This window comes from Salvelinus alpinus, chromosome 28, assembly GCF_045679555.1.
Source record: "Salvelinus alpinus chromosome 28, SLU_Salpinus.1, whole genome shotgun sequence".
In the NCBI taxonomy this organism is placed as follows: Eukaryota; Metazoa; Chordata; class Actinopteri; order Salmoniformes; family Salmonidae; genus Salvelinus; species Salvelinus alpinus.
In genome coordinates, this window is record NC_092113.1 from 47,299,267 (window position 1) to 47,314,158 (window position 14,892).

The 14,892-nt window shown below is 42.0% G+C and overlaps 1 protein-coding gene across 3 annotated transcripts in view; it reads left to right on the forward strand.

Annotated features, from left to right (window-relative positions):
• fgd1 (FYVE, RhoGEF and PH domain containing 1) overlaps window positions 1-14,892 on the forward strand; it is a 146,448-nt gene that overhangs the window by 58,625 nt on the left and 72,931 nt on the right. For all 3 annotated transcript variants that reach the window (XM_071373310.1, XM_071373311.1, XM_071373313.1), the window contains one exon: window positions 3,735-4,031. In XM_071373310.1, the coding sequence (XP_071229411.1) occupies window positions 3,735-4,031 (297 nt within the window). The remainder of the gene's footprint in view (window positions 1-3,734; window positions 4,032-14,892) is intronic.

Here is a 14,892-nt window from a genome sequence, read left to right on the forward strand (position 1 = left end):
CAGAAGTCATGCTGGATTGACAGCACGACCAATGTTGCCTGTTTATCCTTTTAAGCTTGGAAAAAGAGACCCTTAAACCCAGGCTTGGACCACACAGCCACTCCACTGAATAGCAGTGATGCTTTGCAACACTTGCAGTTTGCCACTGATTCCTTCCAAACCACTCATTGTTGAATTTGCGATTTCCAACTTGTTGTGTAATGTTTATGTCCGATGGTCCATGAGCACCGATACGTTTTATCTATAATTTCCATTCATTATTTCTCTTCATATGACAAGGATTCAAAAGGATTTGCTAGTAGATTGTCAACTTGATTCATGATGATGACTGCCAGCTAAGATTGTGAAAATATGATGTTGACATAATCAGTCCAATCAAAGCTGCTGTAGATATAACGTGATTTGACTTCATTTTATCTGTGGCCAATGACCTTGAGCCTTCTTGGATGGGCACTTCTAATGTAACTCTATGGCAGCACCCAAGGGGCTTGAATTCTCTAGCTCTACCCTTAGACTTGGCGGTGACGTAGTGTCTCCATGAGTGACAGAACACTGAGCCAATCACGGCACAACTGGAGAACATTACCAACCCCTACGCTCCGTATTTTCCGCTGGAAAGCACTGAGCTAGGCTGAAACAATTACATTTTGGAGCTGCCTTACTAACCAAAGCAAAAAAAGAGGCCATGTTTTACATTATTTGCAAACTGATATGTGACACGTATTAATTCCAAAATAACATGCAAAACAGGCAACAATAACAAAATGCTTTTTTTTGTTGCTCTGCCCCACCTGCCCTGAACGATGGTTCACTACTGGTCTTGCAATTGAAAGCAAATCTTCTCTACACACACACAAGGCCTATAGGGAAAGGGGAGATACCTAGTCAGTTCTACAACTGAATGCATTCAACTGAAATGTGTCTTCCCGAATTTACCCAACCCCTCTGAATCGGGGGGCTACCTTTATCGACATCAGCGTCGCCCGGGAAACGGTGATATTTCAATCCAGCAACCTTTTGGTTACTGGCACCAAGCTCCTTCCCGCCAGGCTACCCGCCGCCGATGAGCGTCCCTGATGTTTTCCTGAGCTTTCCAATACTGGGCAGCCAACTGGGCAGCTGGGCAGCTAACTGAACAGCCAACCGGACAGCCAACCGGGCAGCCAACTGGACAGCTAACTGAACAGCTAACTGGGCAGCCAACTGGACAGCTAACTGAACAGCTAACTGGGCAGCCAACTGGACAGCTAACTGGGCAGCCAACCGGGCAGCTAACTGAACAGCTAACTGGACAGCTAACTGGGCAGCCAACCGGGCAGCTAACTGAACAGCTAACTGGGCAGCTAACTGGGCAGCTAACTGGGCAGCCAACTGGACAGCTAACTGAACAGCTAACTGGGCAGCCAACTGGACAGCTAACTGGGCAGCCAACCGGGCAGCTAACTGAACAGCTAACTGGACAGCTAACTGGGCAGCCAACCGGGCAGCTAACTGAACAGCTAACTGGGCAGCCAACCGGGCAGCTAACTGAACAGCTAACTGGGCAGCTAACTGAACAGCCAACCGGACAGCCAACTGGACAGCCAACTGGACAGCCAACTGGGCAGCCAACTGGACAGCCAACTGGACAGCCAACCGGACAGCCAACCGGACAGCCAACTGGACAGCCAACTGGGCAGCCAACTGGACAGCCAACTGGACAGCCAACTGGACAGCCAACTGGGCAGCCAACTGGACAGCCAACTGGGCAGCAAACTGGGCAGCAAACTGGGCAGCAAACTGGGCAGCCAACTGGGCAGCCAACTGGGCAGCTAACTGGACAGCCAACTGGGCAGCCAACTGGGCAGCAAACTGGGCAGCCAACTGGGCAGCCAACTGGGCAGCCAACTGGGCAGCTAACTGGACAGCTAACTAGACAGCCAACTGGGCAGCCAACTGGGCAGCTAACTGGACAGCTAACTAGACAGCCAACTGGACAGCCAACTGGGCAGCCAACTGAGCAGCCAACTGGACAGCTAACTGGACAGCCAACTGGACAGCCAACTGAACAGCCAACTGGACAGCCAACTGGACAGCCAACTGAACAGCCAACCGGACAGCCAACCGGGCAGCTAACTGAACAGCTAACTGGGCAGCCAACTGAACAGCCAACTGGACAGCCAACTGGGCAGCTAACTGGACAGCCAACTGGGCAGCCAACTGGACAGGCAACTGGGCAGCCAACTGGACAGGCAACTGGGCAGCCAACTAGACAGCCAACTGGACAGCCAACTGGGTAGCTAACTGGACAGCCAACTGGACAGCCAACTGGACAGCCAACTGGACAGCCAACTGGACAGCCAACTGGGCAGCCAACTGGACAGCCAACTGGGCAGCCAACTGGGCAGCCAACTGGACAGCCAACTGGGCAGCCAACTGGGCAGCCAACTGGACAGCCAACTGGGCAGCCAACTGGGCAGCCAACTGGACAGCCAACTGGGCAGCTACCTGGGCAGCTACCTGGACAGCCAACTGGACAGCCAACTGGACAGCCAACTGGACAGCCAACTGGACAGCCAACTGGGCAGCCAACTGGGCAGCCAACTGGACAGCCAACTGGGCAGCCAACTGGGCAGCCAACTGGACAGCCAACTGGGCAGCCAACTGGGCAGCCAACTGGACAGCCAACTGGGCAGCTACCTGGGCAGCTACCTGGGCAGCCAACTGGACAGCCAACTGGACAGCCAACTGGACAGCCAACTGGGCAGCCAACTGGACAGCCAACTGGACAGCCAACTGGACAGCCAACTGGGCAGCCAACTGGGCAGCCAACTGGACAGCCAACTGGACAGCCAACTGGACAGCCAACTGGACAGCCAACTGGGCAGCCAACCGGACAGCTAACTGAACAGCCAACCGGACAGCCAACCGGGCAGCTAACTGAACAGCCAACCGGACAGCCAACTGGGCAGCCAACTGGACAGCCAACTGGGCAGCCAACTGGGCAGCCAACTGGACAGCCAACTGGGCAGCCAACTGGGCAGCCAACTGGGCAGCCAACTGCACAGCCAACTGGGCAGCCAACTGGGCAGCTACCTGGGCAGCTACCTGGACAGCCAACTGGACAGCTAACTGAACAGCCAACTGGACAGCCAACTGGGCAGCTAACTGGGCAGCCAACTGGGCAGCCAACTGGGCAGCTAACTGAACAGCTAACTGGGCAGCCAACTGGGCAGCCAACTGGGCAGCCAACTGGACAGCCAACTGGGCAGCTAACTGAACAGCTAACTGGGCTGCCAACTGGGCTGCCAACTGGGCAGCCAACTGGACAGCCAACTGGGCAGCCAACTGGGCAGCCAACTGGGCAGCTAACTGAATGTTATGAAACTCTGAAGACGGCGCTGGTCCCTACTTGTCTCCTCCTCTCCCTCATCCAATCCAGTCCAGTATTAAATACTCTATAATGTATATGTATGCGTTTATGAAACCGATGTCCTGCTTCCTCTGACCCTGGTTCCTCTCTAGGTTTCTTCCTAGGTTCCTGCCTTTCTAGGGAGTTTTTCATAGACACCGTGCTTCTACATCTTCATTGCTTGCTCTTTGGGGTTTTAGGCTGGGTTTCTGTTTAAGCACTGCTCATGTAAAAAGTGGTTTATAAATACATTTGATTGATTGTCTTCTCTCTCTCAGTGACCCACTCAGCGACCTCCAGTATGAGGTATACTCTATAACTTGTCTTTCTGTTCTCTCCCCAGGCCCGTCCTCCTCCAGTCCTCGGCTGATGACTAAGAGCCTGTCTCTGGAGCCTGGTGCTCACGGTGCTTGCCTCGGGGCCCACGACGACGACTCAGACACCCAGACAGAGACCCCTCGCCTAAGCTCAGACCCCGGCCCTCAAACCTCCGGGCCACTGGGTCTGCAACCCCCCGAGACCCTGCTGCACCCCGCTGGACACGGCTGTAACAGAGGAGACAATGAGAATGGAACTCCTCAAGAAGTGCCCTCCACCGCCCTCAAGACACGCCCTCCCTTACCTGGGCCTAAACCACAAGGTAAATCAAAATCAATTCAAAATGTTAGTTGTCACATGCTTGGTAAACAACAGGTGTAGACTAACAGTGAAATGATTAGTTACAGGTCGTTCCCAACAATACAGAGAGAAAGAAAATAGAGAAATAATAGAAAAGTAAAACACATAATAATAAAAGTAATAATTATTACACAATGAGTAACGATAAGTTGGCTATATACACAGGGTACCAGTACTGAGTCAATGTGCAGGGGTACGAGGTAATAACATGGCTACATACACAGGGTACCAGTACCGAGTTAAGAGTGTGCAAAGCTGTCATCAAGGCAAAGGGTGGCTACTTTGAAGAATCCTAAAACTCAAATATATATTTTGATTTGTTTAAAACAATGATTCCATATGTGTTATTTCATAGTTTTGATGTCTTCGCTATTATTCTGCAATGTAGAAAATTGCAGAGTCGGGTAGCTATTTGGTTAACTATTTAACCATCTATTTTATATCTTATGGCTTGGGGGCAGATGCTGTTCAGGAGCCTTTTGGTCCCAGACTTGGCGCTTTAGTACTGCTTGCTGTAAAGTAGCAGAGAGAACAGTCTATGACTTGGGTGGCTGGATTCTTTGAAAATGCTTAGGGCCTTCCTCTGACACCGCCTGGTATAGAGGTCTTGGATGACAAGGCGCTTGGCCCCAGTGATGTACTGGGCCGTTCGCACTACCCTCTGTAGCCTTGTCAGGTGCCGAGTAGTTGCCATACCAGGCGGTGATGCAGCCAGTCAAGATGCTCTCAATGGTGCAGCTGTAGAACTTCTTGAGGATCTGAGGCCCCATGCAAAATATTTTCAGCCTCCTGAACGACTGTGTTGGTGTGTTTGGACCATGATAGGTCCTTAGTGATGTGGACACAGAGGAACTTGAAGCTCTCAACCTGATCCACTACAGATGTGGATGGGGGCGTGCACGGCACTCTGTTTCCTGTAGTCCACGATCAGCTCCTTTGTCTTGCTGAGGGAAAGGTTGTTGTCCTGGCACCACACTGCCAGGTTTCTGACCTCTCTATAGGCTGTTTCATCATCGTTGATGATCAGGCCAACCACCGTCGTGTCGTCGGGCAAACTTAATGAGGGTGTTGGAGTTGTGCTCAGCCAAGCACTCGTGGGGGAACTGGTAGTACAGGAAGCGGACTAAGCACACACCCTTGAGGGGCCCCCGTGTTGAGGGCCAGTGTGTCGGATGTGTTGTTGCCTACCCTTACCACCTGGGGACGGCCCGTCAGGAAGTCCAGGATCCAGTTGCAGTGGGAGGTGTTTAGTCCCAGGGTCCTTAGCTTAGTGATGAGCTTGGAGGGAACTCTTGTGTTGAACACTGAGCTGTAGTCAATGAACAGCTTTCTAGCGTAGGTGTTTCTTTTGTCCATGTGGGAAAGGGCAGTGTGGAGTGCAATAGACATTGAGTCATCTGTGGATCTGTTGGGGCGGTATGTGAATTGGAGTGGGTCCAGGGAGTCTGGGATGATGGTGTTGATGAGAGCCAGGACCAGCTTTTCAAACCATTTCATGACAACAGATGTGAGTGCTGCGGGGCGGTAATCATTTAGACAGGTTACCTTTGTGTTCTTGGGCACAGGGACTATGGTGGGTCTGTTTGAAACATGTATTACAGACTGGGTCAGGGAGAGGTCAGTGAAGAGGTCAGTGAATACAGAGAGAAAGAAAATAGAGAAATAATAGAAAAGTAAAACACGTAATAATAAAAGTAATAATTATTACACAATGAGTAACGATAAGTTGGCTATATACACAGGGTACCAGTACTGAGTCAATGTGCAGGGGTACAAGGTAATAACATGGCTACATACACAGGGTACCAGTACCGAGTTAAGAGTGTGCAAAGCTGTCATCAAGGCAAAGGGTGGTATATTGTAATATTATTGTATGGTGGTATTATACATGTTGTATTGTAGATATGTAGTGGTGGTATTATACATTTTGTATTGTAGATATGTAGTGCTATAGTAATGTTATATGATGTACTGTTTTATCTTTTGTTTTATATGTAATGTAAGCACCTTAATGTGTTTGGACACCAGGAAGAGCAGTGGGGATCCCTAATAAATACAAATACAAATTTGCTCGTCTGGTAGGCTCACGTCACTGGGCAGCTCGCGGTTGGGTTTACCTTTGTAGTCCGTTATAGTTTGCAAGCCCTGCCACATCCGGCATTGCCGCCTAATGATATCAACTATAAAATCTTGGCTTCACAATGACTATCTGAAGTAGGACAATAAATAAGACATGACGTCCCTCTGTATCTGTGCAGTAACACTGTAGTTACTGTAGTTTAAATAAATAGACATTAGGTAAAATACGAAGATGACCAACACCTTGTATGTTCTGTTATTTCTCCTCAGTCAGTAACATGTTGTATGTTGTGTTATTTCTCCTCAGTCAGTAACATGTTGTATGTTGTGTTATTTCTCCTCAGTCAGTAACATGTTGTATGTTGTGTTATTTCTCCTCAGTCAGTAACATGTTGTATGTTGTGTTATTTCTCCTCAGTCAGTAACATGTTGTATGTTGTGTTATTTCTCCTCAGTCAGTAACATGTTGTATGTTGTGTTATTTCTCCTCAGTCAGTAACATGTTGTATGTTGTGTTATTTCTCCTCAGTCAGTAACATGTTGTGTTATTTCTCCTCAGTCAGTAACATGTTGTATGTTGTGTTATTTCTCCTCAGTCAGTAACATGTTGTATGTTGTGTTATTTCTCCTCGGTCAGTAACATGTTGTATGTTGTGTTATTTCTCCTCAGTCAGTAACATGTTGTATGTTGTGTTATTTCTCCTCAGTCAGTAACATGTTGTATGTTGTGTTATTTCTCCTCAGTCAGTAACATGTTGCATGTTGTGTTATTTCTCCTCAGTCAGTAACATGTTGTATGTTGTGTTATTTCTCCTCAGTCAGTAACATGTTGTATGTTGTGTTATTTCTCCTCAGTCAGTAACATGTTGTATGTTGTGTTATTTCTCCTCAGTCAGTAACATGTTGTATGTTGTGTTATTTCTCCTCAGTCAGTAACATGTTGTATGTTGTGTTATTTCTCCTCAGTCAGTAACATGTTGTATGTTGTGTTATTTCTCCTCGGTCAGTAACATGTTGTATGTTGTGTTATTTCTCCTCAGTCAGTAACATGTTGTATGTTGTGTTATTTCTCCTCAGTCAGTAACATGTTGTATGTTGTGTTATTTCTCCTCAGTCAGTAACATGTTGTATGTTGTGTTATTTCTCCTCAGTCAGTAACATGTTGTATGTTGTGTTATTTCTCCTCAGTCAGTAACATGTTGTATGTTGTGTTATTTCTCCTCAGTCAGTAACATGTTGTATGTTGTGTTATTTCTCCTCAGTCAGTAACATGTTGTATGTTGTGTTATTTATCCTCAGTCAGTAACATGTTGTATGTTGTGTTATTTCTCCTCAGTCAGTAACATGTTGTATGTTGTGTTATTTCTCCTCAGTCAGTAACATGTTGTATGTTGTGTTATTTCTCCTCAGTCAGTAACATGTTGTATGTTGTGTTATTTCTCCTCAGTCAGTAACATGTTGTATGTTGTGTTATTTCTCCTCATTCAGTAACATGTTGTATGTTGTGTTATTTCTCCTCAGTCAGTAACATGTTGTATGTTGTGTTATTTCTCCTCAGTCAGTAACATGTTGTATGTTGTGTTATTTCTCCTCAGTCAGTAACATGTTGTATGTTGTGTTATTTCTCCTCAGTCAGTAACATGTTGCATGTTGTGTTATTTCTCCTCAGTCAGTAACATGTTGTATGTTGTGTTATTTCTCCTCAGTCAGTAACATGTTGTATGTTGTGTTATTTCTCCTCAGTCAGTAACATGTTGTATGTTGTGTTATTTCTCCTCAGTCAGTAACATGTTGTATGTTGTGTTATTTCTCCTCAGTCAGTAACATGTTGTATGTTGTGTTATTTCTCCTCAGTCAGTAACATGTTGTATGTTGTGTTATTTCTCCTCAGTCAGTAACATGTTGTATGTTGTGTTATTTCTCCTCAGTCAGTAACATGTTGTATGTTGTGTTATTTCTCCTCAGTCAGTAACATGTTGTATGTTGTGTTATTTCTCCTCAGTCAGTAACATGTTGTATGTTGTGTTATTTCTCCTCAGTCAGTAACATGTTGTATGTTGTGTTATTTCTCCTCAGTCAGTAACATGTTGCATGTTGTGTTATTTCTCCTCAGTCAGTAACATGGTGTATGTTGTGTTATTTCTCCTCAGTCAGTAACATGTTGTATGTTGTGTTATTTCTCCTCAGTCAGTAACATGTTGCATGTTGTGTTATTTCTCCTCAGTCAGTAACATGTTGTATGTTGTGTTATTTCTCCTCAGTCAGTAACATGTTGTATGTTGTGTTATTTCTCCTCAGTCAGTAACATGTTGTATGTTGTGTTATTTCTCCTCAGTCAGTAACATGTTGTATGTTGTGTTATTTCTCCTCAGTCAGTAACATGTTGTATGTTGTGTTATTTATCCTCAGTCAGTAACATGTTGTATGTTGTGTTATTTCTCCTCGGTCAGTAACATGTTGTATGTTGTGTTATTTCTCCTCAGTCAGTAACATGTTGTATGTTGTGTTATTTCTCCTCAGTCAGTAACATGTTGTATGTTGTGTTATTTCTCCTCAGTCAGTAACATGTTGTATGTTGTGTTATTTCTCCTCAGTCAGTAACATGTTGTATGTTGTGTTATTTCTCCTCAGTCAGTAACATGTTGTATGTTGTGTTATTTCTCCTCAGTCAGTAACATGTTGTATGTTGTGTTATTTCTCCTCAGTCAGTAACATGTTGTGTTATTTCTCCTCAGTCAATAACATGTTGTATGTAGTGTTATTTCTCCTCAGTCAGTAACATGTTGTATGTTGTGTTATTTCTCCTCAGTCAGTAACATGTTGTATGTTGTGTTATTTCTCCTCAGTCAGTAACATGTTGTATGTTGTGTTATTTCTCCTCAGTCAGTAACATGTTGTATGTTGTGTTATTTCTCCTCAGTCAGTAACATGTTGTATGTTGTGTTATTTCTCCTCAGTCAGTAACATGTTGTATGTTGTGTTATTTCTCCTCAGTCAGTAACATGGTGTGTTATTTCTCCTCAGTCAATAACATGTTGTATGTAGTGTTATTTCTCCTCAGTCAGTAACATGTTGTATGTTGTGTTATTTCTCCTCAGTCAGTAACATGTTGTATGTTGTGTTATTTCTCCTCAGTCAGTAACATGTTGTATGTTGTGTTATTTCTCCTCAGTCAGTAACATGTTGTATGTTGTGTTATTTCTCCTCAGTCAGTAACATGTTGTATGTTGTGTTATTTCTCCTCAGTCAGTAACATGTTGTATGTTGTGTTATTTATCCTCAGTCAGTAACATGTTGTATGTTGTGTTATTTCTCCTCAGTCAGTAACATGTTGTATGTTGTGTTATTTCTCCTCAGTCAGTAACATGTTGCATGTTGTGTTATTTCTCCTCAGTCAGTAACATGGTGTGTTATTTCTCCTCAGTCAGTAACATGTTGTATGTTGTGTTATTTCTCCTCAGTCAGTAACATGTTGTGTGTAGTGTTATTTCTCCTCAGTCAGTAACATGTTGTATGTTGTGTTATTTCTCCTCAGTCAGTAACATGTTGTATGTAGTGTTATTTCTCCTCAGTCAGTAACATGTTGTATGTTGTGTTATTTCTCCTCAGTCAGTAACATGTTGTATGTTGTGTTATTTCTCCTCAGTCAGTAACATGTTGTATGTTGTGTTATTTCTCCTCAGTCAGTAACATGTTGTATGTTGTGTTATTTCTCCTCAGTCAGTAACATGTTGCATGTTGTGTTATTTCTCCTCAGTCAGTAACATGGTGTGTTATTTCTCCTCAGTCAATAACATGTTGTATGTTGTGTTATTTCTCCTCAGTCAGTAACATGTTGTATGTTGTGTTATTTCTCCTCAGTCAGTAACATGTTGTATGTAGTGTTATTTCTCCTCAGTCAGTAACATGTTGTATGTTGTGTTATTTCTCCTCAGTCAGTAACATGTTGTATGTTGTGTTATTTCTCCTCAGTCAGTAACATGTTGTATGTAGTGTTATTTCTCCTCAGTCAGTAACATGTTGTATGTTGTGTTATTTCTCCTCAGTCAGTAACATGTTGTATGTTGTGTTATTTCTCCTCAGTCAGTAACATGTTGTATGTAGTGTTATTTCTCCTCAGTCAGTAACATGTTGTATGTTGTGTTATTTCTCCTCAGTCAGTAACATGTTGTATGTAGTGTTATTTCTCCTCAGTCAGTAACATGTTGTATGTAGTGTTATTTCTCCTCAGTCAGTAACATGTTGTATGTTGTGTTATTTCTCCTCAGTCAGTAACATGTTGTATGTTGTGTTATTTCTCCTCAGTCAGTAACATGTTGTATGTAGTGTTATTTCTCCTCAGTCAGTAACATGTTGTATGTAGTGTTATTTCTCCTCAGTCAGTAACATGTTGTATGTTGTGTTATTTCTCCTCAGTCAGTAACATGTTGTATGTAGTGTTATTTCTCCTCAGTCAGTAACATGTTGTATGTTGTGTTATTTCTCCTCAGTCAGTAACATGTTGTATGTAGTGTTATTTCTCCTCAGTCAGTAACATGTTGCATGTTGTGTTATTTCTCCTCAGTCAGTAACATGTTGTATGTTGTGTTATTTCTCCTCAGTCAGTAACATGTTGTATGTTGTGTTATTTCTCCTCAGTCAGTAACATGTTGTATGTTGTGTTATTTCTCCTCAGTCAGTAACATGTTGCATGTTGTGTTATTTCTCCTCAGTCAGTAACATGGTGTGTTATTTCTCCTCAGTCAGTAACATGTTGTATGTAGTGTTATTTCTCCTCAGTCAGTAACATGTTGTATGTTGTGTTATTTCTCCTCAGTCAGTAACATGTTGTATGTTGTGTTATTTCTCCTCAGTCAGTAACATGTTGTATGTTGTGTTATTTCTCCTCAGTCAGTAACATGTTGTATGTTGTGTTATTTCTCCTCAGTCAGTAACATGTTGTATGTTGTGTTATTTCTCCTCAGTCAGTAACATGTTGTATGTTGTGTTATTTCTCCTCAGTCAGTAACATGTTGTATGTTGTGTTATTTCTCCTCAGTCAGTAACATGTTGCATGTTGTGTTATTTCTCCTCAGTCAGTAACATGTTGCATGTTGTGTTATTTCTCCTCAGTCAGTAACATGGTGTGTTATTTCTCCTCAGTCAGTAACATGTTGTATGTAGTGTTATTTCTCCTCAGTCAGTAACATGTTGTATGTTGTGTTATTTCTCCTCAGTCAGTAACATGTTGCATGTTGTGTTATTTCTCCTCAGTCAGTAACATGGTGTGTTATTTCTCCTCAGTCAGTAACATGTTGTATGTTGTGTTATTTCTCCTCAGTCAGTAACATGTTGCATGTTGTGTTATTTCTCCTCACTCAGTAACATGTTGTATGTTGTGTTATTTCTCCTCAGTCAGTAACATGTTGTATGTTGTGTTATTTCTCCTCAGTCAGTAACATGTTGTGTTATTTCTCCTCAGTCAATAACATGTTGTATGTAGTGTTATTTCTCCTCAGTCAGTAACATGTTGTATGTTGTGTTATTTCTCCTCAGTCAGTAACATGTTGTATGTTGTGTTATTTCTCCTCAGTCAGTAACATGTTGTATGTTGTGTTATTTCTCCTCAGTCAGTAACATGTTGCATGTTGTGTTATTTCTCCTCAGTCAATAACATGTTGTATGTTCTGTTATTTCTCCTCGGTCAGTAACATGTTGTATGTTGTGTTATTTCTCCTCAGTCAGTAACATGTTGTATGTTGTGTTATTTCTCCTCAGTCAGTAACATGTTGCATGTTGTGTTATTTCTCCTCAGTCAGTAACATGTTGTATGTTGTGTTATTTCTCCTCAGTCAGTAACATGTTGTATGTTGTGTTATTTCTCCTCAGTCAGTAACATGTTGTATGTTGTGTTATTTCTCCTCAGTCAGTAACATGTTGTATGTTGTGTTATTTCTCCTCAGTCAGTAACATGTTGTATGTTGTGTTATTTATCCTCAGTCAGTAACATGTTGTATGTTGTGTTATTTCTCCTCGGTCAGTAACATGTTGTATGTTGTGTTATTTCTCCTCAGTCAGTAACATGTTGTATGTTGTGTTATTTCTCCTCAGTCAGTAACATGTTGTATGTTGTGTTATTTCTCCTCAGTCAGTAACATGTTGTATGTTGTGTTATTTCTCCTCAGTCAGTAACATGTTGTATGTTGTGTTATTTCTCCTCAGTCAGTAACATGTTGTATGTTGTGTTATTTCTCCTCAGTCAGTAACATGTTGTATGTTGTGTTATTTCTCCTCAGTCAGTAACATGTTGTGTTATTTCTCCTCAGTCAGTAACATGTTGTATGTTGTGTTATTTCTCCTCAGTCAGTAACATGTTGTATGTTGTGTTATTTCTCCTCGGTCAGTAACATGTTGTATGTTGTGTTATTTCTCCTCAGTCAGTAACATGTTGTATGTTGTGTTATTTCTCCTCAGTCAGTAACATGTTGTATGTTGTGTTATTTCTCCTCAGTCAGTAACATGTTGTATGTTGTGTTATTTCTCCTCGGTCAGTAACATGTTGTGTTATTTCTCCTCAGTCAGTAACATGTTGTATGTTGTGTTATTTCTCCTCAGTCAGTAACATGTTGTATGTTCTGTTATTTCTCCTCGGTCAGTAACATGTTGTATGTTGTGTTATTTCTCCTCAGTCAGTAACATGTTGTATGTTGTGTTATTTCTCCTCAGTCAGTAACATGTTGCATGTTGTGTTATTTCTCCTCAGTCAGTAACATGTTGTATGTTGTGTTATTTCTCCTCAGTCAGTAACATGTTGTATGTTGTGTTATTTCTCCTCAGTCAGTAACATGTTGTATGTTGTGTTATTTCTCCTCAGTCAGTAACATGTTGTATGTTGTGTTATTTCTCCTCAGTCAGTAACATGTTGTATGTTGTGTTATTTATCCTCAGTCAGTAACATGTTGTATGTTGTGTTATTTCTCCTCGGTCAGTAACATGTTGTATGTTGTGTTATTTCTCCTCAGTCAGTAACATGTTGTATGTTGTGTTATTTCTCCTCAGTCAGTAACATGTTGTATGTTGTGTTATTTCTCCTCAGTCAGTAACATGTTGTATGTTGTGTTATTTCTCCTCAGTCAGTAACATGTTGTATGTTGTGTTATTTCTCCTCAGTCAGTAACATGTTGTATGTTGTGTTATTTCTCCTCAGTCAGTAACATGTTGTATGTTGTGTTATTTCTCCTCAGTCAGTAACATGTTGTATGTTGTGTTATTTCTCCTCAGTCAATAACATGTTGTATGTAGTGTTATTTCTCCTCAGTCAGTAACATGTTGTATGTTGTGTTATTTCTCCTCAGTCAGTAACATGTTGTATGTTGTGTTATTTCTCCTCAGTCAGTAACATGTTGTATGTTGTGTTATTTCTCCTCAGTCAGTAACATGTTGTATGTTGTGTTATTTCTCCTCAGTCAGTAACATGTTGTATGTTGTGTTATTTCTCCTCAGTCAGTAACATGTTGTATGTTGTGTTATTTCTCCTCAGTCAGTAACATGTTGTATGTTGTGTTATTTCTCCTCAGTCAGTAACATGTTGTATGTTGTGTTATTTCAACGAAACCTGAACATAAACTTACATAACTAAACATAAACTTACGTACAGGAAACGGACGACATCGAAACGAAACAAACAAACGCTACAGTCCCATGTGGTACGAACATACATACAGACATAGGAGACAATCACCCACAACGAACACTGTGACAACGCCTACCTAAATATGACTCTTAATTAGAGGAACGCCAAACACCTGCCTCTAATTAAGAGCCATACCAGGCAACCCAAAACCAACACAGAAACAGAAAACATAGAATGCCCACCCAACCTCACGTCCTGACCAACTAACACACAAAAACTAACATAAATAGGTCAGGAACGTGACAGTAACATGTTGTATGTTGTGTTATTTCTCCTCAGTCAGTAACATGTTGTATGTTGTGTTATTTCTCCTCAGTCAGTAACATGTTGTATGTTGTGTTATTTCTCCTCAGTCAGTAACATGGTGTGTTATTTCTCCTCAGTCAATAACATGTTGTATGTTGTGTTATTTCTCCTCAGTCAGTAACATGTTGCATGTTGTGTTATTTCTCCTCAGTCAGTAACATGGTGTGTTATTTCTCCTCAGTCAGTAACATGTTGTATGTTGTGTTATTTCTCCTCAGTCAGTAACATGTTGTATGTTCTGTTATTTCTCCTCGGTCAGTAACATGTTGTATGTTGTGTTATTTCTCCTCAGTCAGTAACATGTTGTATGTTGTGTTATTTCTCCTCAGTCAGTAACATGTTGTATGTTGTGTTATTTCTCCTCAGTCAGTAACATGTTGTATGTTGTGTTATTTCTCCTCAGTCAGTAACATGTTGTATGTTGTGTTATTTCTCCTCAGTCAGTAACATGTTGTATGTTGTGTTATTTCTCCTCAGTCAGTAACATGTTGTATGTTGTGTTATTTCTCCTCAGTCAGTAACATGTTGTATGTTGTGTTATTTATCCTCAGTCAGTAACATGTTGTATGTTGTGTTATTTCTCCTCGGTCAGTAACATGTTGTATGTTGTGTTATTTCTCCTCAGTCAGTAACATGTTGTATGTTGTGTTATTTCTCCTCAGTCAGTAACATGTTGTATGTTGTGTTATTTCTCCTCAGTCAGTAACATGTTGTATGTTGTGTTATTTCTCCTCAGTCAGTAACATGTTGTATGTTGTGTTATTTC